The sequence below is a fragment of the Empidonax traillii genome, unplaced genomic scaffold (assembly GCF_003031625.1).
Source record: "Empidonax traillii isolate 1590-97213 ecotype Southwest subspecies unplaced genomic scaffold, ASM303162v1 scaffold587:size399798, whole genome shotgun sequence".
In the NCBI taxonomy this organism is placed as follows: domain Eukaryota; kingdom Metazoa; phylum Chordata; class Aves; order Passeriformes; family Tyrannidae; genus Empidonax; species Empidonax traillii.
In genome coordinates, this window is record NW_020955780.1 from 112,240 (window position 1) to 135,175 (window position 22,936).

Consider the following 22,936-nt stretch of genomic DNA (forward strand, 5'->3'; position numbering starts at 1 on the left):
GAGCTGACTGCTGTGTGCTCCTCCCATCCCCATAGCGACCCAGTTTCTTAAAACTTGCCTTGGGGTCAAATTATCATTTAAATTGACAATTTCTCTGCAGTCTTCCTCCAGTTACTTGCTTACAGAATCCCTCTGTAGCTCTCATCCTGCTGGCAGAGTGGTGGTTTCATTTAATCAGAGAGATAGTGGCACACAAGGGCTGGATAAAAAACCTCTCATGGATTAAGCTACGTGAATCACACCCCTGAAAATTTCTGCATCTAAAATATCAGGCATGCAAAAGGATAAAACTGCATTTTGCACTTTTAATTATATATGCAGCTCTTTTTGTAATATTGGCTGACCTAATAGGAGATTGTCTTGGTTATTTCTGAAGCAATTCAGATTGCACCATGAAGAACAGGGCAAGGTAACTTACAAGGATATATAGACAAAAAAGATACGTGTTCCATCTGAGAAAATCAGAGTGGCAAGATACACTCCTTTTCCATCCCAATTAATCCTTTATTTATTACCGACTTATATAAAACACTGTCAACTGACTGATGACAAGATCCTAGATTATCTGCAGCCAACAAATGTCCTAAAGAGTCTGAGATGGTTATAAATACTCCACTTTTTGTCCTCAGTTTGCCTGGATTGGTTATTTTTAGCAAATATCCAGTCGACCTTATCAAAATGAAGAATCAAAAATAGTCTGGAAAAACACTGCAAGGAAAGGCTATTTTTAGCTCTCTGTCTATTCCCTGCTGCTATCCAGCAAGGTCTGATGGCACAGCTCATGCATGAGTGCTTAGTTATTCTAGGCGAATGCTTGTCGTGACCTGTCCTTTCCCTAGATACCTCACTGCAGAAGGAGTTCAATTGATTAAAGATTAATGCATCTGCAGACCGTGACAGCTGAAAGCTTTAGGGAGGGGGAACCTACACTGGCAGAGTGTTTCTGTCTGCACCTTTGTGCTACATTATAGTTTCTTTGAAGGGAACTCTTGCCTAACTGAATCATTCTGTGTCTCACGTCCTTCAGTGGCTGCTGTTGCAGCAGACCTCCAAAGTATATTCAGCTTTTTCCTTTCAATTCAGGAAGGCAATAGAGGAAGTAGAGTTAGAGATATAAGGTAGATCACTGTTTTGACCAGTGCCATCCATCACAAAGGAGCATTCAATTGGCTGCTAGTTATTGATCAGACTAGTTAAAAACTCCACTAATATAGATGAGGGTATCATTTGGTTGTAAGACTTAAACCTGAACAGTGAACCAAGGCAATGACTTGGCTGTTGCAATATTCTGCTTTCTTTTATAAATAGAAACTCTTTAATTTAGTTCAGTACCTTATACACTGGCAGTAATCATCACCAGTTTTTTTTGAAAAATAAATTGAGCTATGAGCTTTTAGTTATGCTATATAGCCATATGTTGAAAATAAGGTTGAAAAGATGTCCTCAATTCGTTAGTTTTCCCCTTCATATTTGCCTTCTAAAATTATCTCCTTTTGTTATAAAGGTGTTTTCAGAATGTGCCACTTTCATCACTGACTGCATAAGGCACACCATAATCTCGCATGCAGCTACTTCATGTGTGGAGACACAATAGCTAACAGAAGGTTCTCTGAACATTTTTCTCTTCTGTATACTGATCATCCCAGCAGAAAACACAGGATGCTGTATATGACAGCAGGCTAATGTATGGTGTGATGGTAAAGCCCTTAAAAACAAATTCCAAATGACCCCCAAAGAGCCATATAAGGCAGGACATAAAAGGGCAAAGCAAAGAGAGGTAAAATATCTGATTTCTCCTGTGCATTTATAAAAATTGATAGCCTGTTATCCAGATGCTGATGAATATTTTTACAAGCTATAAATGGCAACCTGGAGTCTAAAAATAGTCTGTGCTGCAGACTTGTCTGGCTTAGCTACATCACTAGAATATAAACAGGCTCCCTGGTGTGGTTTCAGGGAAATCTCTATCAAAACAGACAACGTCCTCTATTTTTCTTCTGATTTTGAAATAAAATAGCTGATGCTGCTTGCATTTGTTTAATTCTAGCTTTTAATAAAATTGCACTGATTTCCAGATTTTCCTACAGGGATGAAGGGGGATCATCAAGTTTCTATTAATATTTCAGCTGCAGTTGATTCGATGCACTTTCTTCTCCCTGGCAGAGCGGGGAGGCGGAGGAAGCGCCCTCGGGCACTGCGTGGGCTGGCGGGGGGCTGCGCTCGGTGACCCCCCCGCCCCCGCCGCACGTGGACCGGCCAGTGTCCCCGTCACGAGACAGGGCTGGGGACCCCCCTCCCTGGCTCAGGCACACCCAGGCACAGATTGTGCTGATGAGCCCCACAGCTGCAGAGATCCAGCGCTCATCCCAGCAGCCCCAATACACGAATGGTACCCCTTCCAATTCACAAAAAATGGACACGGTCCATTTACCCTCCTGAAGGCGAGTTCCTGCCTCTGATTTATGAATGGCACAGTTCGCAGCAATTTGAAGCTGATGGGTTAAACCCAGAAACATTATGCGCTCTAACAAAACTCAGTAACTTGCACTTGGGAGGAGGAGGAAGCCAGTACCAGCACTCAGAAAGATGCTTTGAGATCTGTGAGTGCTTTTTATCATTGGCTTTGAATGTAACAGACAGGATGAAGAAGGTAGCAGTGAGACTGAGCAGAATGCTACATCACCTGCTAAGCAACGTGTGTGAGGAGAGGTCGAAAGAAAAGAGAAAGCAACTGCAGTGACAGCGTTTTGCCTTTCTTATGGGAGTACCAGGCTGTCTCTGTGCGTGCCTGTGGAGGGCTTTGCAGAAAGCCATTTTCCCAAGGGCAGGTGAAATGAAAGAGAACTAATCCGTTGCGGATAGTTAAGACTGTTTAAGGACACGGTACTGAGCGTATGTGTGACAGAGAGAAAGAGGTTCAGTTTAGAGGTTTAGAGCAGGGACAGGTGCAACCTCTTATCCTTTTGCAAACTTACATTATAGGATAGTACACCACCACCTCACCACTGTACATAAGATACAAATATATAAAAAAAAAAAAACTGCAAGAAAAATTGAAGAGGGAAATAATACATTTGAGGCCACCAAAAGCTGACACTATGAGATACACACAGTAAGAGTCTTTTAAACCACCAGGGATTATAGGATAGGAGCAGAGCTGGCCTGCATGGTAGCCCAGGCAGCAGAGAACAGGTACTAGGCTGGAAATGCTTCTGGCCCAGAAATCAGGCAGCTGAAGGGGCTGCAGCAGGAGAAGTTTTTGTGGCAGGATATCACTGACCTCCAGTAGCTCCAGAGGCAGGCTGTGGCAATGTTCCCTGGAGACCTGCAGCTTTACGAAATAGAGGACTTACTCCTCAAACAGCCCGTATCTGTCCTCAGTTTGGCAGCAGAAACCAGCAAGCAATTGAAAACTGCTGAAAACTGCTTAATGTTAAACTGTAACCATTGAAATAGTGACAGTTGTAACAGTCAAAAACTGTCTACAGGGTGAGAGATATGGAGTAATCCCTCTTCCCACCTCAGTGGCACAAAATAGTCAGGGTGAAGAGCAGAAAAAGATAAATAATACAGGTGCTACATGCAGGGACACTACCCTGCTGCTGCTGCAATGTCTCCACTGTACTGTTGCAGTGTGCATGGTTCAGCTGCAGCATCAGCCTCTGCTTGAAGACAGGCTGAGGGGATTGGGGTTGTTCAGGCTAGAGAAGGCTCGACTCCGGGGAGACCCTAGAGCAATGCTGGAGAGGGACTTTACAAAGGCATGTAGTGATAGGACAAGGGAGAATGGTTTTAAATTGAAAGAGAGTAGATTTAGATTAGACGTTAGGAAGAAATTCTTCACTGTGCGGTTGGTGAGGCACAGGTTGCCAAGAGAAGCTGTGGATGCTCCATCCCTGCAATGTTCAGTGTCAGGCTGAATGGGGCTTTGAGCAACCTGATTCAGTGGAAGGTGTCCCTGTCCTGGAAACTGTCCCTGCCCTGCTCTGGAAGAGGGGTTGGAAGTAGATAATCTTTAAGGTCTTTTTCCACCCAAGCCATTCTATGATTCTGTGATCTTACCTACATCCTACCCCCCACCCCCCCTTCTGTTGACCTAGTCACCTCCCATTTTTGGCAATGAAACCAGTGTCCCTGATTCCCACACAGCTTGAGTTTTGTGCAACAAATTTGTCCTCCTCTATCTTCTGTCAGAAAAGACATTAGTTCAAGTTACTTTTGAGAAATGTTTGGGGAAGATGTAGGTTTGGGTTGTTTTCTCACTTAAGGAGTGTGATTCAGCAGTAGGGAAAGCGACACATGATCCAAGAGTCCTCTGTCATTGAGAAAACTCAATATAGTTTTGGAAAGGCGCACAGAAGAAAGTGAGCCAACAATGCAAATGTATTGAGAGCCAGGGTGATAGTGGTTCATCGGTACAACCTTTGCACACCCAGGTAAACACCAACATTGCCCCAGTGCCTGTTCTGACGGGAGAAGCATCCCTTCAGCGGGGAGGCCTTCCCAAATCCTGCAGCCAGACTTCAGTCACCGGGGTGGAGCTTAATCCGGAGCAGTGTTGGCAGAAAAATCACCAGCAGGGAAGAAAACTCCCCTAAATGAAGCAGGCTCGGGGGGGGGGGGGTTGGAGCGAGGGCGAGGGGGCTGTGAGGGGTCGTACAGTGGGCAGCGTCTGTCGAGGGCAGGGGAAGCGGGCACGACCTTAACCTGGGGCGGTTTGCAGTGTGAAACGCGGGCTACCCTGAAGCACAACAGGCGCGGACACCTTCCCGGCGCTGCTCGGATGCTGCTCCCGGCGGCGCCTCCCGGCCCGGGAGCAGTGCCGGCCTCCGGCCGCGCGGGGGCGCCGTGCGGTGCAGGTGGTGGGGCGGGAGGGCCCCGCTCGGAGCGGGCGCGGCCGGGCGGCCCCGGCGACTGCGGGCGGAGGTGAGTGCGGGCGGCCGGGGCACTTCTGTCCCTGCGGGTGGGCAGGAGAGCAGGAGGTGAGGGAGCCGGGGCGGGGCGGGGGCCCGGCTCCTGCCGACGGTGTCCCGGGCCGGCCTGGGCCCGCCTGCCGTGTCCCTCGGAGGGCGGCCCGTCCCGTCCTGCATCCCTTACGTCCCGTGGTGTTGTTGCCACCTCTCTGCTGTGTCTTCCCGTTACTTCCAGTACGCCAGGTGCGGGTACTCCTTGTCACGTGCCTGCAGTCTCCCCAGTGGACCGTGTGCTGTGTGAGTGAATGAACGTGTCCACGGATGGAGAGGGACCTCCCGCTGAAGGTTCTTCCGCCCGGGCTCAGGTCTGGACGGGTTTGCCGAGTGACCTAAACGCTCTTTGCATCTTGCGGTCTTTGTCATCACGCAGGTGGTTCTGTCGCTGTGTCAGGAAGGAGGAATGACGTTAAGAGTCGGAAGCGTATGGAAAGTTTCTAGTTATGAAACTGATAGTCATGTAGCGTTCTGGCATCTGTCCTGAGAACAGCATCACGCAGGTATGCCCTGCTTTAGAAGGCTTTAGGAGCTTTCGAAGCCTCTTCTAGAGTCAGAACGTGGACATAAATTGATGAGAGCGGCTGTTAAAAGTGGAATGTTTATTAGCATCTCAGATTATTGTAGTGCTACTGGATGTAAGTACAGTCATGTGTTAGCCACCCTATCCTAACAGTCTTTTGTTAAGAATTTCTAAATGACCCGATTTGTTATAAAGACCATTTGATTGATAATGAAACTGCTACATCTTTTGTTCATTGATACTTATTTTATTCATATTTGTTGTCTACTGGACAGTTGACTTGTCAGAATTTCTTTGTAGCTTACAAAACAAGAAAACATCCCATTTGTCCTAAAGAAAGACACATAATTATATCATTCACGTTCTTTTTCTGGAAAGCATACTTACTACTTTTAAAAGGCTCTCACTGTGGAGAATTCAGTTTGAATTTATTTGTTATGGAAGTTTTAGTCAGAAACCTAAACAAGTGTTTTTTCTGGCCAATTCTCCAGTCTGTAGTTAATGTAAATTGCCTTATGCAGGAACCACAATTTGGTGTGTAAAAACTTGTAAGAACTATCAAAGATGACAGTATTTGTGTGACAGTAGTTTGTGATACTTGAGATTGCATCATGTTTTTCATTACAACTCTAGTACAGACTATGGTGAACTATTATTTTAAATGTTTTTCTTAATGGGGCTGCAGTGGTAGCTCATAGAACGCTTTTTTGCCCCAGAAGGCATATTGACAAAGATGACAAATTAATTCCTTTTCCTTGCCAGAAGTAGTTTACCATCATTCTAGTCAGATATTGTGGGGCTGCTATGAAAGCACCTTTACCTTAGAAATAGTATCATGATCCTATGTTCTGTGTGATGCCCTTTTATAGGCATTTTGCAGGGTATCCAAGTTGTTTCTCTTCTGTAGATAAGTGTTTTGGTTTTTTATTAGGATTCCCTATCAATACACTTGGTTGTAGGTGGAGTGGGACCTATGAGGTCTCAGCGTTCTGCAGTGTCTGAGATTTCCTCCTCCCCTTGCTGCTCAAGCCATGCCTTTTTCGGACGTGTAATTGTTAACTGGCCAACATCATTTTGTTACAACTGGGCCCAGCAGATCATCCTCAATTTGTCCTCGATGATCTGGTGACCATCCTGGTTGGCATCTTACGGTCTAGTGGGACATGTGAGCATTTTGGTGAGGAACCTTCTATGAAATGGCTAACTGGATGTTTCTCTGCTTTTTGATAGTTATGTATCTCTTCTAGAGTTCATCCTAAAACCTCTCTCTCTATTTCGTAGAGACAAGAGATAATTGATTCCATTATGTGTGCGTCGGCCAAATATAACACCCGGGGTCCAGCCCTCATCCCAAGGATGAAAACCAAGCATCGCATCTATTATATCACTCTCTTTTCAATAGTTCTGCTTGGGCTAATTGCCACAGGAATGTTTCAGTTCTGGCCTCACTCCATTGAGTCATCCAGTGACTGGACTGTTGAAAAACGCAGCGTCCATGATGTGCCTGTGGTCAAGCTTCCTGCTGATAGCCCCATTCCTGAGCGAGGAGACCTCAGCTGTAGGATGCACACCTGCTTCGACGTCTATAGATGTGGCTTCAATCCCAAAAACAAAATCAAGGTGTACATCTACTCACTGAAAAAGTATGTGGATGAATTTGGGGCGGCAGTGAGCAACACCATTTCCAGGGAATACAATGAGCTGCTAACGGCCATCTCTGACAGTGAATTCTACACTGACGATGTCAACCGGGCCTGCCTTTTTGTGCCATCCATAGATGTCCTCAATCAGAATGTGCTCCGTATCAAGGAGACAGCTCAGGCTTTGGCACAATTATCCAGGTACACGCTGAAACTTCAATGTGTGAATTTAAAGAACACAAAGTGGAAAAAAATAAGGTTAATGCAGGAGGGGAGGATGCATTCATGCCAGAGCTAGGCTTTGACAGAATTTGTCTATATGCAGAGAACACCTTTCTAATTGCTGTCTGTTTCTTCTTTTGCTGTAGGTGGGATCGAGGCACGAATCACCTGCTCTTCAATATGCTGCCTGGAGGGCCACCGGATTATAACACTGCCCTAGATGTTCCTAGAGATAGGTATGCATTGTGCTGTGCTTGAGTGCACAGGTCTGGGTTTAAATGCCACTGAAGAAGCAACAAGCTCAGAAGGCCAGTTGATAGCAAAGAATGTGCTCCTTATCCTCTACTAAGCTGTAATATGACTTTCTTGCCTCTCAAAAAGGAAGTAAAGAAGTCCCTGCCTTGGATAGAACAGGTGTTTACTTCTGAAAGTTTATGCCCATCCTTAATTTTATTTTGGATGTGTCTGAAATTGTTTGCTTTTAAGTGCTGGACTTGTTCTAAGGTTGGAGAAACTTGAGGTAGACCTAGATCTGGTGTGTTATTGAACCTGAACTCTTTACAGAATGTCCCATTTAATGCAAATTAGAAGTTCAAAGATTATTATATCTGCAGTTTTCTGATAGAAGTCAGGTGCTTCAGGGCATTTTAAAGCAGCTTCTCTGCTTGACGAAACTATGATGAATTTCAGTTGTGTTTGTTATCTTAATTACGCTGTATTAGTAATTGGACAAATGCTATTAGTTATTCTCTGGTAAGTGTGTTTTGAAAATATTTACCAGGAACTTTAAAAGGCATAAATTCTGAGCTCCATTTTCACTTGCAGAATAGTTTACTTTTGGAAGAGGAAAGGAGGTTGTAAGGCAAAGAAAATAGGAAGAAGAAGAAGACAAACTTCCGTAGCTTACACACTGTTACTGAATATGTTTCTACTGTATTATCTTTTGTGTGCTTAGTTCTGCTAAGTTAGGTCTCATGTAACCAGTCCCTTTCTTGAAGGTCAAGGTTAACTTTCTTCTGCTAAATGTCAGCAAAATATTGCCTGAGATACGGGATCTTTGCTGACATGATTGTGTGTGGAGTCAATCTTGATTTCTTTGCAGCAAAGAAAATATAAAACATTCCCCAGTACCGGAACAGAACATACTTTTTTCTGGACATGTTTAAAGAGTAAACTTTCTCATTGTAATTATATCACTGTGAGGTAAGGGTTTAGTTTTTTTACTTCTCTGTATGAAATATGTTGTATGTATGTGGGTTAGCCTGGAGAGGGCAGTCATGCATCAGTCTAACATAAAGAAACCTGTTAATCTTGTAGTAGATATTTGCATTTGTTATCTTAGATTTATGCTTCTCAAGGAGAATTTTCATTTGAGAATGCTCTGTTTAATGGAGTGGACTGCATGTTTATAGGTGCATGAGTCTACTGAAGAAGTGAATTTATTAACAATGCAGTAGATCTGCTGCAAAACTTTTGATTTTTTTGCTCCTTTTATCTCAGATCTCCATTTATATGGTTTAGTATGGAGGAAATGTATTTTTTTGGTAGCTGTTTGTCCTAAATGTTTGTCATACTAACATGGAAAGCTCAGGAATTTAAGTAAAAAGCTAAAATCTTTTTTTGGCATACAGCTGCTGTTGTAACTTGCCAATTTGACTCACCCTGCAGCTGTACGATCATGAGCTGTAATATGTGAGAGAGGCAGTAACAGCGCTTGGGACAGCAAAAAAGCACAAACTCCTTTTTGTAGGCAGCCAACAGTTAGAGTATTCCATGTACAGGCCCTGTACAGGTCACAGGTGTGAAGGCGAGAGATCAGTGAAAGAAGTCACAGACTAGTGTGGACCTAGTCTTGGAAAGGACTGAGTGATGGAGTATGAGCTTTCAATATGATATTGGAGACTTTTGGAGTTCTTAGTTCAAGTCTAGCTGAACAAGTGACCTGGGTGTGTTTTCTTTATTTGAGAATGTCTGCAGGTGTTACAGAATGGGTACTTCAGCAAGTGTGAAAGACAGTTTTTTGTAGCATCACAGGGTGAGAGGCTACTGGCCAAATTAAAGGTATGTTGGTAGAGTTCAGTTGTTTTTCAGTGACTTGTCTGAACTGTACTGAGACAACTCCAGAAAGACTGCGTTTGTGGGATTTTGTGAAATACAAAGGTAGTATTTGTGAAGTTTGCACAGGGAGTGTGGCCTGCCTTCTACAGTCAGCATGTATCAGAGATCATACATAGCTGAATGGCAGTGGATCATGAGGTTTGATGGATTTGTGTTCTGTTGATTTGCTGCAGAATATTAATCCAGGTAAAGTAAGACCTTATACACAAAGGGGAATTGAGTTGTATGGTAATTTTACATCTGGAATAGTTCTTATCTAAGGTGCTTTACTAAGGGGTTGTTTATTTGTTAAATCATTAAATCCAATTTCCAAATACAGTATAAAAGAGCTTTATCCCATAATTTCAAAGGTGGAAGTCTGCCTTGTGGGCATGGAGACTATTTGCTGGTATTAGGTGTCATAACATACGTAATCTCCTGCTATGAAACTTCAAACATAAGCTCTATATTATTTGTTAATTAGTGCTGTTGAATTTGTTACAGTAATGATGTTGAAAGGATTTCTTTTGCAAAGCTAATCTGTAGATGTAGAATTGAACGTACAAACTAAGATTTTTTTCTTTATTTCTGCTGCAGTTTGTGAATTGAGTTAGCAGAAAGTTGCTGCTGTTGGCAGCTGGGCAGAAACTTTTGAGTAGAGGCCAGCTGGGATACTTCATGCAGAGAGAGAAGGATCAATATTTGAAAAGTGGTGAAAAGTTGCTCGGGAACAGGCTCATTCCTCGCTGATCTGTGCAATTCAAAGATTATTTGTCTTGAGTACATTAGGAGTTAATATTCCTACTCCCTTACTGCAGTGTACAATGAAAATCCGCATGGAGTTACTTAACTGGTGTTGGTTCCCTGTGGGTTTATTTAGGTAGAGGTCTGCATGACACACACCTGCTTTCTCAAGGCTGATGAGGTGCTGTCACGTTTTCACCGGATCCAGTTAAAACAATCTGATTCTGGTTTCCCGGTTGGGGGCTGGGGGGTTAAAAAAAAGAAGGAGAATATAAAGTGCAAGAACAGCAACACCCAAGCCAATTTTTTTTTTCTCCCTGCTTGTGACTGAATTAGTATGGATAAGACATGGAACATGCAGCTTCAGGGGTGAGACCTAGTTCTAGCAGCATTGTACATGTCACCAAAGGCAGGGAGATGGGGGAGCATTGGAAGGGAATTAAAAATAATCACTTGATTTGGAACATAGATTCTATTTCAACATGTACTTGATTTATTGTCTTGTTCTCAAGTTGATTTTTGTTTGTATTCTGAATGAGGAGTAATAAAGGGCAGGTTTTGATTTTGTAGTTACCAAGCAGAAATGTATCTCCAATCCAGAACCTCTAATCCAGAGCCTGGGATCTTCATTTATAGCAAAGTGTGATCATGGTATTTGAACACTGAACAACCATGCTGCCAGTCAGAACAGGAAATGAAGTATCCTGTGGGACATCTGATGGGGATTAGAACAGACAGAACATACTGGTGTTCATCCAGGGTGTCTTGTTCTAATGGGAAAAAATGATGGGTCTTGGTGAAAATTAGATATAATGATAATCTGTTGTCTAAGAGTTGTGGGAAAACTGTTTTTCCAGACAACATGCTAAGGATTTCATTCAGTGATAGCTGAAAACAAGATTATCAGCTAATAGATTGTCAGTGCCTCTTCCAGTCTCACCTTGACTTTTTGTTCCTATATGTCTGTTCTGATTATTGACGAGATGTGTGGGTGCTCTGATCTGAACTGTGACAGGATGCAGTCTGGTGATAGTAAGGCTTTTGGCTGTAGTTGTAGCTACAACGATGCATACAGCTACTCAAGATCCTTTCTGTAGTGCCTTGTCTAGTGGTTTATTTGTGTTCTGCTTCTTTCCACAGAGAAGGAGAGAAACTGGAGTTGAGAAATATTTTTCTCCAGTCTACTTTGTATGGTACCTTAAGCAGACTCAGTATCCTGGGGCAACTGAAAGTATAGCACACCCTCTTGCTGAATGACACAGGACTGAAAAGTTTGATCAGCTATTTGAGAAGTCCCACTAAAGAAGCTGAGTCTGAGCTTCTTTTGGAATTAGGAAGATGTGTTCATGGTGCCATGGAGGTCACTGGAGGTGAAATGGCAGCAGAAAAGCTACTGACCTTTAATAGCATATTTCAAAGAAGCTTGATTTGTGATAGGAGATGGTAACAAACCTGTTTCTGGAATTGTAAATGATATATCGCTTTCTTCTGTGCACATTGTTCTCTTCTGCACTTCTGGGTGGCAAAGGATTGTTTCATCTAGGAAAAGGCACAATGAGGTTCATCCTTTTGGAAGTTTGAATTGCATTTTAAATTATCGGTCCTTGATGACTCCCATGCTCTCTAGAACATAATATTCCAAGCAACCTCTACTGTTGGAACCTAATTTCATAACATGCAGATTTCTTGCTCTTTTATTTTCTGTTTATAGAATTTTTTGTGTAATATAAAAATGAAATAAATTTTGCTAGCTTGTATGGTAACTTTGAAAATACAGTAGCAAATAACTCTGTTGTATTTTCCAGCCTGAGTAGTCCAGAGTTACTGTAAAATGCCAAATGACTATCTTATTGTACATCATTTGTATCTGAAGTGTAGCATGTCTCTACCATTTTGTAAGTTTTGCTCTACCCTATTTCAGTGCAGGCATCAAGGAATATCTTAACTAGTATAAATAATTCAGAATGTATTTCTTTGAATTAAAATTGACTTAGAATAGGTAAGCTCACTAATTGCAAAATTATTGTAACGACAGCAATATCTTAAATTTCCCTCTATCAATACAAAAATGGTCTGTTCCTCAGCGATCATACACAGATGTAAGCATTCTGTTGGTGACTAGTTCCAGCCTAGCAGTATGCTCAGATGATGAAAACTAAAGTGAACCTAAAAACAACATGAAAAAATGCCACTGACAAAAGCCGAGGGAAAAACTTACTTCAGAGTATGCATCTTCCTTTTCTGGTAATGACAAGCAGTGAATTGCTGGAGTTTGAATGTTACACATTCTCTGTGCAAAGTTGCTTTATTTTATTTTCCAGAGCTCTGTTGGCTGGCGGAGGCTTCTCCACATGGACTTACCGGCAAGGCTACGACGTCAGTATTCCTGTTTACAGCCCCTTGTCGGCAGAAGTAGATCTTCCAGAAAGAGGACCAGGGTAAAGTAATCCCCATGAATTGGGCAAAATATACTCAATATCATGTTTGGTATTATTAATGATTCTAAGATATAAATATAGCTACTAACTTTATAGTGAGCTTAGGCAATTTTGTAAGAGTTGTTTTTAACAGCTCTTGCTATTAAAATACATGATGCTTCCCATTCTTATGGTTCCAATGCTAGTAGTCTTGGCTCATCTGCCAGTATAGCTGTGAATTGAGGATTTTTTTTGAGTGATTCTGATTTTCCCACACCAGAAACTGAACTGTAAAATATGGGAGCGTGACAGTGTTTCTGGTGGGATTAGATTCAATATTTCCAGTGAGCTGGCAAGATATTTTGTATATAAATAGAAGTAGTTACTAATATGTTTGGGTTTTTTTGAAGTATAAGTAAATCAGGGCATTAATTCAAAGCAGTATAGATTCCCTAATAAATTATCACTTCAGACGGTTTATTTAAGGATACTTAAAGGCAAAGTAATGACAAAAGACACTATTGCAGTGATAAAAGTGTGCTACACATGCATTATGACTTTAAAGAGATAGAATGTCCTAAGTTGGAAGGGACCCACAAGTCCAGCTCCTGGCCCTGCACAGGACAGCCTCAAGAATCCCACCATGTGCCTGAGAGTGTTGTCCAAACACTTCTTGAGCTCTGTCAGGCTTGGTGCCATGACCACATCTCTGAGGAGCCTATTCCAGTCACCCTCTGGGTGAAGAACCTTTTCCTGTTATCCAGCCTAAACTTCCACTGACACAACTCCTTGAGTCCTGTCACTGGTTACCACAGGAAAGAAATCACTGCCTGTCCCTCTGCTTCCCCTCATGAGGAATCTGCAAACAGTGATGAGGTCTCCCCTAAATCTCCTGTTCTCCAGGCTGAACAAGCAAAGTGACCTGAGCTGTTCCTCATATGGCTTCCCAGTTAGGCCCTTGACCTTCATGTCTCTCCTTTGGACTCTCTCTAATGGCTTTAAATCTTTCTTTTATTGTGGTGCCCTAAACTGCACAGAGGACTTGAGGTGAGGTCTCACCAACGCAGAGTAGAGCAGGACAATCACCTGCTTCAACAAGGCAGTGACTGATGCCCCCCAGGACATGGTTGGCCCTCCTGGCTGCCAGGGCACTGCTGACTCATATTCAACTTGCATCAGTCAGGACCCCCCGGTCCCTTTCCATGGCACCGCTCTCCAGCCTCCCGTTCCCCAGTCTGTACATACATCCAAGGTTGCTCCCTTCCTTGTGCAGAATCTGGCACTTTGTTAAATTTCATGTGGTTGGTGATTGCTCAGCCCTCTTAATTTCAGTCTCTCTGCAAGGCCTCTGCCTTCAAAGGAGTCAACAGCTCCTCCCAATTCACTGTCATTGGCCAACTTACTTAGTATTCTTTAGAGTCCTGCATCCAGGTCATTAAGGAAGATGTTGAAGAGAACTGGGCTGAGAATGGAGCCCTGGAACCCCACTAGTTGACTGAATGCCAGTCTGATGTTACCCCATTCACTATAACTCTTTGTGCCTGACCTGTGGTTATCTCATGAAAAAGAAAAATGAGAAGTGATTTGATTATGGGAATACATACCTCCAGAGCTTGGAAGACTGTTTTTAGTTATTTCTTTTATAAAGTAGTGGAGTAAGACATAAACACAAGCAACACAACCTCCTGCTCCCCAGACCTTGTAGTTGTAAGACAATTGGGAAATAAAGCACTAATTTCATCAGAGAATGTAATTAGCCATTGAAATGAGCTACCCTAGAAAATGGTGGTTTCTCTAATCCATTCATGTCTTCGGAACAAGAATAAGTAGAAGTCTGAAAGACATGTTTTAATTGATTATGGAAGGCTGCTTTTTTAATATTTCATAAATCTTTTCATTATGGAGCTGAAAGTGTTTTATTGTAACAGGGTCTTACTCTGCTGCAGTTTAAAAAATGGACAGACTGAGGCAATGGGGATCAATGATGTTTCCACTCGTTGTGAAGATCAGGTTTAGAAATGCAGAAACTTTAGGCCCTTTTCTTCTAACAGCATTCTTTAGAGAATACGAATTTTCAAAGTTGAAAACTGTGATTGGAAGGGCGCAGCCTCTATCAAACACAAAAGTTGTTGGTCTTTTGTTTAAATTGTCCTTTCTGGTAAGGGCAATGCTCTTGCTGTTGCTCTGGGCTGCTCCCAAGTACAATACTGCAGTCTGTTAGAACAACCTTGAGCAGCAGTGGTTTACTTTGCTCACACCCTTTATGTTCCTGCTTGTGATGCTCCTGGGCCAGGCAACTGTAGGGGCATCCGTTTGCATCCCAATTGATTCTTAGCAGGTCTCAAGCATTACTACATTCTGACACAGAGTGAAAGCACGCTTTATGTTTCTGTCTGGAAAGCATGAACATGATTATAGGCTTCAGCATGTATAGAACCAACTGTAAAGAGAGATACAGTCATATTGTTCATGTCCGTGTCTTCACCTAAACGCTATGTCTGGTTTTGTGTCGGATAAGAGAAAACGAGTCTTGTGTTCCTTCAGTAAAGGTGTTGGAGCTTTCGTTTTCTCAACTTTTTTTTTTTGAAGAGCAAGCTGCCCTCCGGAGTGCCATCTCGTGGCCACTTCGCGTTTCTAGTGAGATGCATTCACAGTCTCAATTGCTTTGTGCAGGGGTCGTGTGGCAAGGACACACCGCTCAGAATTCAGGCTCGCTTGGGATGAACTATTACATTCCATTACACTACTGTGTTATTTGTTGGGAGATGAGATGTACTTTCTTTTTTAGCAAGATTTGATAGCTAGATTATGAGGGTCATAGAACGAGGACAGTTTCAAGGCAAAATTTGGTTTTAAACATACACACAAAAAACCCTGCAGGTTTTTTAGCTGGTATTAGGCATTTATTCTCACTCATCTACATCATTATTTCCTTTTTCTAAGGCCTTTTACTGAGCTGAACTGAAGGGGTTTGATTTATTTGCCTTTTTAATTGGATTGCTTAAAATCCACTTCTGCTGGAAATATATATTCTGTAGAGCTGTTGGTAGCAAGTTGGTAGCAGCTGGAGGCTTGGGAAGAAGAATGTTTAAAAAAAATATTATGCAAGTCTCATCTGTTAATTGGAGCAACTAAAGTGACCAGCATGAAAATGAGTAGAAGAGGTGAGAAGAGCAGCAGGAGAGGTCTGACTTTATAAAGTGTATGTGTTTGTGTGTGTTTTCAGAGCTGTAAATTAAAGATAGCATCACATGGAGTAAAACTGGAATCCTAAGTGCAGGCCTCGTGCTTCCTGTGTTCTTTTGGCAGCATGAGGGCAGTCACTCTCTGTGTGTTCCTTTCAGTGGGGAGTGGTAGAGCAGTCTGACTTAGCTGACCTGTTTAAAAAGGAAACCCAAGTAGACCAATATAACAATTATACGACATGCTATTTTCCAGTATTAATATAAGTTTTTAAATCAGCAAGCACCTAATTTAGCCTGTATTCCTGTGTGGTTTACCTCTAGTGTTAATTAGTATTTTTAAACACTTCAATATCAAGGCACCTTTTAAATATTCATAGTTTTGGAACGTGGTAGGAGTTGAGAGTGTATGGGACAACAGGCCCTCAACTTTTGCCTGGAAATTTTACCTACATATTGCCCAGAGGGGACAGAACTGAATCACAATTAAAAAATAATGAGTTTGTCCTGTTGCTGCTGTCACCATATCAAGGCTAAATAAGCTAAATACTAAATACTGAGTTGTCAGTTTAGCATCTCTTTTCAATCGAAATACATGAGAAAATATATGGGAGCAGAAACTAGCAGCAGCATTCAGTGTCCTATCTACTTTGTTTTAGCACACAAGCACCAAACAAAAGTACAACAATCCTGGCATCAGTAGCAGGCTATTTTAATATGTAGCTAAATAATGTTTATTTCAGTTTATAATAGATGTTATAATGTGAGTGCCTATTCTAATGTAATAAGCACTTTTTCCAAGTACAGATTTATTCAGAGTTGTAAATAATGGTGAGCCACTTACTATCCCAGATTCAGTTATATTCCACAATTACCCTTTCCAGCCTTGTCTGAAAATATGATCTTGGCAGTGTGTCTACGTTTAGTTAATCCTGCTCTGCTTTTCTAGGATGGAAGGAAATGTGTTCTAGGGCATCTTGGAAGTAACCTCCCAGTGCTGCCAGCTAAGCTTGCTGTGGTTTTTCAGTCCTCGCAGGTATTTCATTCTGTCATCTCAAATGGCTCTGCACCCAGAATACCAGTCTGAGCTGGAAGCTCTTCAGGCTGAGAATGGGGAATCAGTGTTGATCCTAGACAAATGTACAAATCTGTCAGATGGGGTCCCTGCTGTTCGCAAACGCTGTTACAAGAATCAAGTCTTTGATTATCCTCAAGTGCTTCAGGTAAGGCTTTCTCTCCTGCAAACTTCTCTTTACCTTGTGTCTGTCTGAGCTGTGGTGCTCTTCCTGTTTAGCACTGGTAGGGTGCTTCCTTGTATTTAATTAACTTTCAGGCTATGTTTCAAAACTGCATAATTTGTTATATGAGCTTGAACAGCCTAACTTTATCCTTATTTTTAAGAGGGCCAAAAACTATATAATCAAACTGATATGCAGACTACGCTGCAATTTTAAAACACTGCTTGTGTATAATGACTTCATGAGATTGGTCATGGTGGTCCAATAACACAAGACAATGTTATTTAAACATAAAAAATTACACGAAGATACTGCCAAATCCAGCAGTAACGTGAGGAGAAACTTTTGGAGGCCAGATAAAACTGCTCACTTCAAAACTGGGGAGGAACACTGGAATCTACAGCTTCCAAAATAGCTGGTAAAAGGACCTTCAGCAGGCATGAATTTGGAATTGATTTCTCACATGTGACAGTCCAGGCCTTGTGAGGTGAAGCTTGGAGCAAAAGATGGCTTTGTCAATTGGATAGAAGGTTAAAATGAGCTATAAGGAGCATATGTGTGGATGTATTTGGGCCAAAGGAAGAGTGTTACACTTAAGGAGAGTTAGTCAGATTACATTTTTTATATGCAGCTTAGTGGTTAAATCATACAAAACTATCTGTATAGATATGACAGACTGAGCTAGAAGACTTGTCAGCATGCAGCTATGAAAACATCTAGGTGAAATGTGATTCATAGCCTTGACTCAACTTCTAGAGGCCTTTTGATGTGTTGGTGAAGATAAAACTAGATAGTGTTCTCAGACCCCTGTGTCTCTTGGCAATTCACTAACAGAGAGGTGTTTTGGTGTGCAGTGTGGTAAAGTGAGTTATGCCATAGGCCACTGTGCTCTGTCTGTGGCCACCAGCATATAATCCATCTTTGAACTTCAGCAAATGATGGAAAAACAACAAACAAGCTGAGGAAAGGCAAAGTTTCCACCCCTCCTGTTATGTTTTGTAGAAAATATGTTTAAAATTCCTTGTGGAGGAGGAGGAGGTGGAGGAAAGGGTCACCCGAAGTCCTAAACTTGGAGTAAAAAAAAAAAACAACAAGCTTGTTTGCTTTATTTCTTTAAATACAAACTCGACTGCTAAAGGATAGCAAGTCAGAGAATCTATATCTATATCTTGCTATATATGATTTTATAACCCAGAAGAGAGCTGGCACATGCCGAGATTGTTAAAATACTTTCCTTTGCAGAGCCCTGCATTTCCCTTTGGAATGTCTGGCTGATAACAGTGGTGATGTGAGGAGATGTATTTATAGTAACCTTTGTCTAGACAGGAAAAATGGTTATCTGGGCAGATGAGCATGTGTGTCCACATCTGTGCTTTTTTTTTCCCTCCCAGACCTTACTAGCGTCTCTTCCACCTGCTGCTGTGTGATCTAGTGAGTCAATGGTTAAAATGTGTGTTCATTCTCTCAGCTCCTTCCATTCCCCACACCCTTCTTTTCCTTCTCTTCCTGTCTAAGAGTGGGGGAAGGGGGGCTTTGATCACAGTTCATCCTTTCCAGCACTGCCTTTACAGACTTCCTACTAGACAGGCTCTTGTGCTTCTGTGTTGTTAATGCTTCCTGTTTGCAGTCTTCTCTTAGGTGAGGTTTTCGAGGCTTTTAGTACTCCATGAGTATGAACACAGGTCTTATGATTGCAGTAGGAAACAAGTGAATAGCCAGCAACCCCCCTTGTATTTCCTAGTTCCATTTTTATGTTTTGCTGCTCCACTGAGGCTCCTAGCTCCTTTTCTTCAGGCCATGGAACATAAACTGGAAAGATATTTTCTTATCTATGGGAGCTCCTGTATCAACTTTAAAACTTTTCTTTCTTAAACTTAGAGATAATACTGACTTAGGATTTTTCCTTGTTGTGTAGCTGAACTCTACTAGTATTTATTTTGCAATCTTGAATCTGTAGCAAGATTCCTCAGTGGCAGTGAGAACTAAAGTCTCTGTATACAGGTGATTGTGACACAGTCAAGAGGTCTTCTTTTCTGCAATTTAAACTCAGGGCATTTTGTCTTGTGTGTCGTGGATGTAAGTGGATTATATTCTTCCTTTTTGCAACAACTTTTTCTGTCTTTGAAGCTCCCTTCTTCCTGTCCTCACCCCTTCAGAATAAGTAGTATTCATATAGTCAGTTATTCCTTGTATATCATACTTACAAGGTAAGTAATCATCCTTTACCTACCACTGTAAGTGCGTTGCCCAAGACTGAACACTGCTCTGTCTGAGGTCTTTTGTTACTGAGAAGAGTGAGTGAATCCTTCAGGTTTCTTGAGTTGTTCTTCTTTTTGTGTTGTAATACTGCCCAGGGGGGGAGTAGTTTGTTTTTTCAACAGTACAACGTTGCTGTCACATGAATACCCTTTCTTTGCTTTTTCTTTTGTAGGTAATGTCCTCTTCTGCAAAGTGCGAAACCTAGCCAGCTACTTCATGCTTTGTGCACTTTGTTATTTTTATTTAAGTGTTGAATCCTACATGTATTGGTATTTTTTAGCTGATTTATCCATGTAATGTCAAAGTCTAATCCTGCTATCCTTTATACCTGCTAATCATTCAAAATCATAGGTGTTGTCAGATCTAATAAGTATGGTGTTAATTCTGCTACTGAGTTAACTAAAGGACACACTGAATGCTGTTGTACTTAGGATAGGTTACTTGGTCCATCACTGTTTTTACTTGTGAGCCACTGCTAACTTCTTTACTGGAGTTCTGTGACTGTAATTTATGTAAGTGCAAAGCCTATGAGGACCTTATCTAGCCCCAATTTCTTAATTTGCCTCTGAAAATGCTATCAAAGATGTCAAATGAATTTTAAAACTGAGATATGAAGTCTGTCACTTTCCTGCTATGCACAGAGCTACATTACCTTATAACAGAAGAAAATTAAGTTGGCTTTGTACAGTTTGGACTCAAGTAAGTTCATACTAATTGTTGCTTAACTCGTTATGCCAAATTTTCAAAATATTTTAAACTTATTTTTCTCTTTGAGTTCTCTCAATTAGAATTCTTGAAGTGTGGCCATTAAAATTAATAGAATCAACCCACTAGTTGATTTCTCATCCCTCTACTTATGTTTTTTTTATTATTACTTGTATAATTATTTTTAATTACCTAATAATACAGGGTATATTGGTTGCACAGAGCAAGACAGTTGTCCTTTTGACTTGTTTTTTTTACAAGAGGAAGAACAGGAAAACATAATGCATATATATATACATACACACACAATGCAAATCTAACATTTCCTCTTTTTTTCCTCATTTGTGTGTTGGATGTTTTTGTTGACAGGAGTCTACCTTCTGTGTTGTTCTACGTGGAGCCCGCCTGGGGCAGGCTGTGCTAAGTGATGTTCTTCAAGCTGGCTGTGTCCCAGTCGTCATTGCTGACTCCTACATTTTACCTTTCTCTGAGGTTCTGGACTGGAAGAGGTCTGTACCCTCACTGTTTTATATCGTACTGCTGCATAAGATACTTCATTGCCTTCAGTGATTTAATTAAAGTCTGTGTGATAAGTGAAGTGTACTGGGCGCTACAGGGAGTAGAAAACACAGTAAGATACACACAGTCTTTACCCTTGATATATTGAGTATCAAAAATAGGAGAGGAAAGCAAATGAGATAGATAGAACAGAGCACTTGATTATCCTGTAGCCAGTCATATTTTATCTGAAACAGATTTCCTTTATTATCTTGTGCTTGAATTCAGTGAGGACTGGTCTCCATTCAGCTTCTTAAAAGTACATACTAAAGATTGCATCACAGAAATGTAAATCCTCTATGTTGCATCATGATTCCCAAATTAATCTTGAGATGGAAAGATATAATTATTTTGTAGCTGAGTACACTGTGTAGGGAGCTTGGGTTATTTTTCTATCCGTGCCCTATGCCCAGTTATGTGATCCTGGGATAATATATGTAAAAATTACTGGTTTTACACTGTATATGCTATTACTGTTTTGTCACTCCAAAAATCTCTGCTGACAGCAAGTCAGTAGCAATCCAAAGATGAGAACTGAGGGTTTCTGGGTCTCTGTCCCTTCCACAGTTATTAGATTGTCTGGACAGATGAGTCTACAGACTTTGGCGACATTATCTGTGGGCAGATTGGCTGGTGGTGTGGAGGAACTTCTACAGAGTAATTCATCACACTGACAGGAGACTGCTTCATTCTGCTCACGTCTTTTGAATATGTCTTATTAAAATAGTAAAAAATTCTGGGTTAGAGAAGTAGTTGACATCTTTTAGTATAGAATTTCTTTCTTCTCCTCTTGCCATTTGTTTTCTGTTTTTTGCTTATAGGGCCTCTGTTGTCATCCCTGAAGAAAAGATGCCTGAAATGTACAGTATTCTGCAAAGTATCCCCCAGCGACAGATTGAAGAAATGCAAAGACAGGTAAAATAATGTTACTGTGTTAAGTAAAAACTGCATTAAAATTATTTTCCTTTATTTACAGTTGGAGTGTAGGTTCATATACCTGCCTTGCTCTGAAAGCTGTTGGATTGCAGAAACATCCACTGTACTCTCATGTTAATATTTTGGTTATTTGACCCTCTTCTTTCTTTGTGCTAAACATCTGCATTCACCATCACTTTTCAATGGGGTAGGAGCCCTCCCTGAATTTAAGTGTACTGTCTACTCACATCTATTAACATATTTCTGTTGAAATCAGTGTATATTTATTTCTTTTCTCTACATGGTATTTAAATTGTATTGAAGAAGTTCAAGTCTTGTCTGTATGTGAAAAGAAGCTTTGTTTTTTAGGTAAGTTTTAATTGGTCAGAATGTGAGGGAAACATTAAGTCCCAAACGTTTTAAATATCAATTCTTCTGAGAGGGATGTTTTACTCATTTGGTAAATTAGGCATAAGTTGGGACCATGAACTGTCCAAACTTGTCAATGAAACCTGTGTTGGCTGGGCACATAGGAAATGTCTCCTAGTTTACTCCAACTCCAGTTGATGCTGATTCCTGTTTATTGGCATTGTTATTATGGACACTATCATCATAAGTTGCTCTAATTCTAGAGCTCACACAGAAAGAGCAAGCTCAGCAATGAGGACTTCTAGCCATACGAGGATTTTCACAAACTGTGAAGTTTTGCTGTTGGATTAGGGCATAGGATTCAAGCACATTGTTCTTTTGGTCACTGGAATATATGGATTATATTTTCAGACCAGCAAAGAAGATATTAACATGTACTGTACAGTTGTATCTAGGATATTTCATCCTTGACATCCTATTGTACCTGAGCATATATTGTTATAAGATAGGAATATGCTCTTATCATCACCTCAGTTCCTCATCAGGAAAAACGGAGGAAGTAAGAGTGAATTATGTAAGGAAAAAGTTAACTGTCTGATCTCAGGTGACTTTTAAAGATGCATGGAATTTTTGCAGTCAAATTTCTGCAAGAATCGTGAAGTCATGTTTCTGAAATTCCCTTAGCCAGCCTTAGTGACAAAGTTGTCTTTTGTGTGGTCCTTTTAAAAAGTGAGCCAAGACATGATTTTTCAGTCTAGCCTACAACATTCTAGTTATCTCTTCTTAGGCAGTGCTAAGAGCTGCATGGTCTATATTAATAGACATATGTTGAGAAAATAGACTGTCAAATGAAGAAGTAAATGTCTTTCACACCTGAGTTCTGTCACCAGCTTCACTTCATTCTGTGTACAGAGAGTCTGCAAATACCACAGCAGCCATCAGGGGTCTCCTTTCTCTTTAGTGCCTTCACACAAATGAACCATTTTGGTGGGGTCTGCTGACAGCACAACGTGCCATGAGAAACAGGTGAAAAAGTAGTCTTAGCATTACAGCTCCTAGAGATGTGATTTTTTGCTTTAGAGATGTTAACACCAGGTAGT

The 22,936-nt window shown here is 41.3% G+C and overlaps 1 protein-coding gene across 1 annotated transcript in view; it reads left to right on the plus strand.

Annotated features, from left to right (window-relative positions):
* Positions 1-4,872: 4,872 nt before the first annotated feature.
* EXT2 (exostosin glycosyltransferase 2) overlaps positions 4,873-22,936 on the plus strand; it is a 74,198-nt gene continuing 56,134 nt past the window's right edge. Inside the window, exons 1-7 of the mRNA XM_027898252.1 lie at positions 4,873-4,926; positions 6,772-7,331; positions 7,499-7,588; positions 12,515-12,631; positions 16,820-17,015; positions 20,364-20,503; positions 21,374-21,467. Of these exons, the coding sequence (XP_027754053.1) occupies positions 6,796-7,331; positions 7,499-7,588; positions 12,515-12,631; positions 16,820-17,015; positions 20,364-20,503; positions 21,374-21,467 (1,173 nt within the window). The 5' untranslated portion in view covers positions 4,873-4,926; positions 6,772-6,795. The remainder of the gene's footprint in view (positions 4,927-6,771; positions 7,332-7,498; positions 7,589-12,514; positions 12,632-16,819; positions 17,016-20,363; positions 20,504-21,373; positions 21,468-22,936) is intronic.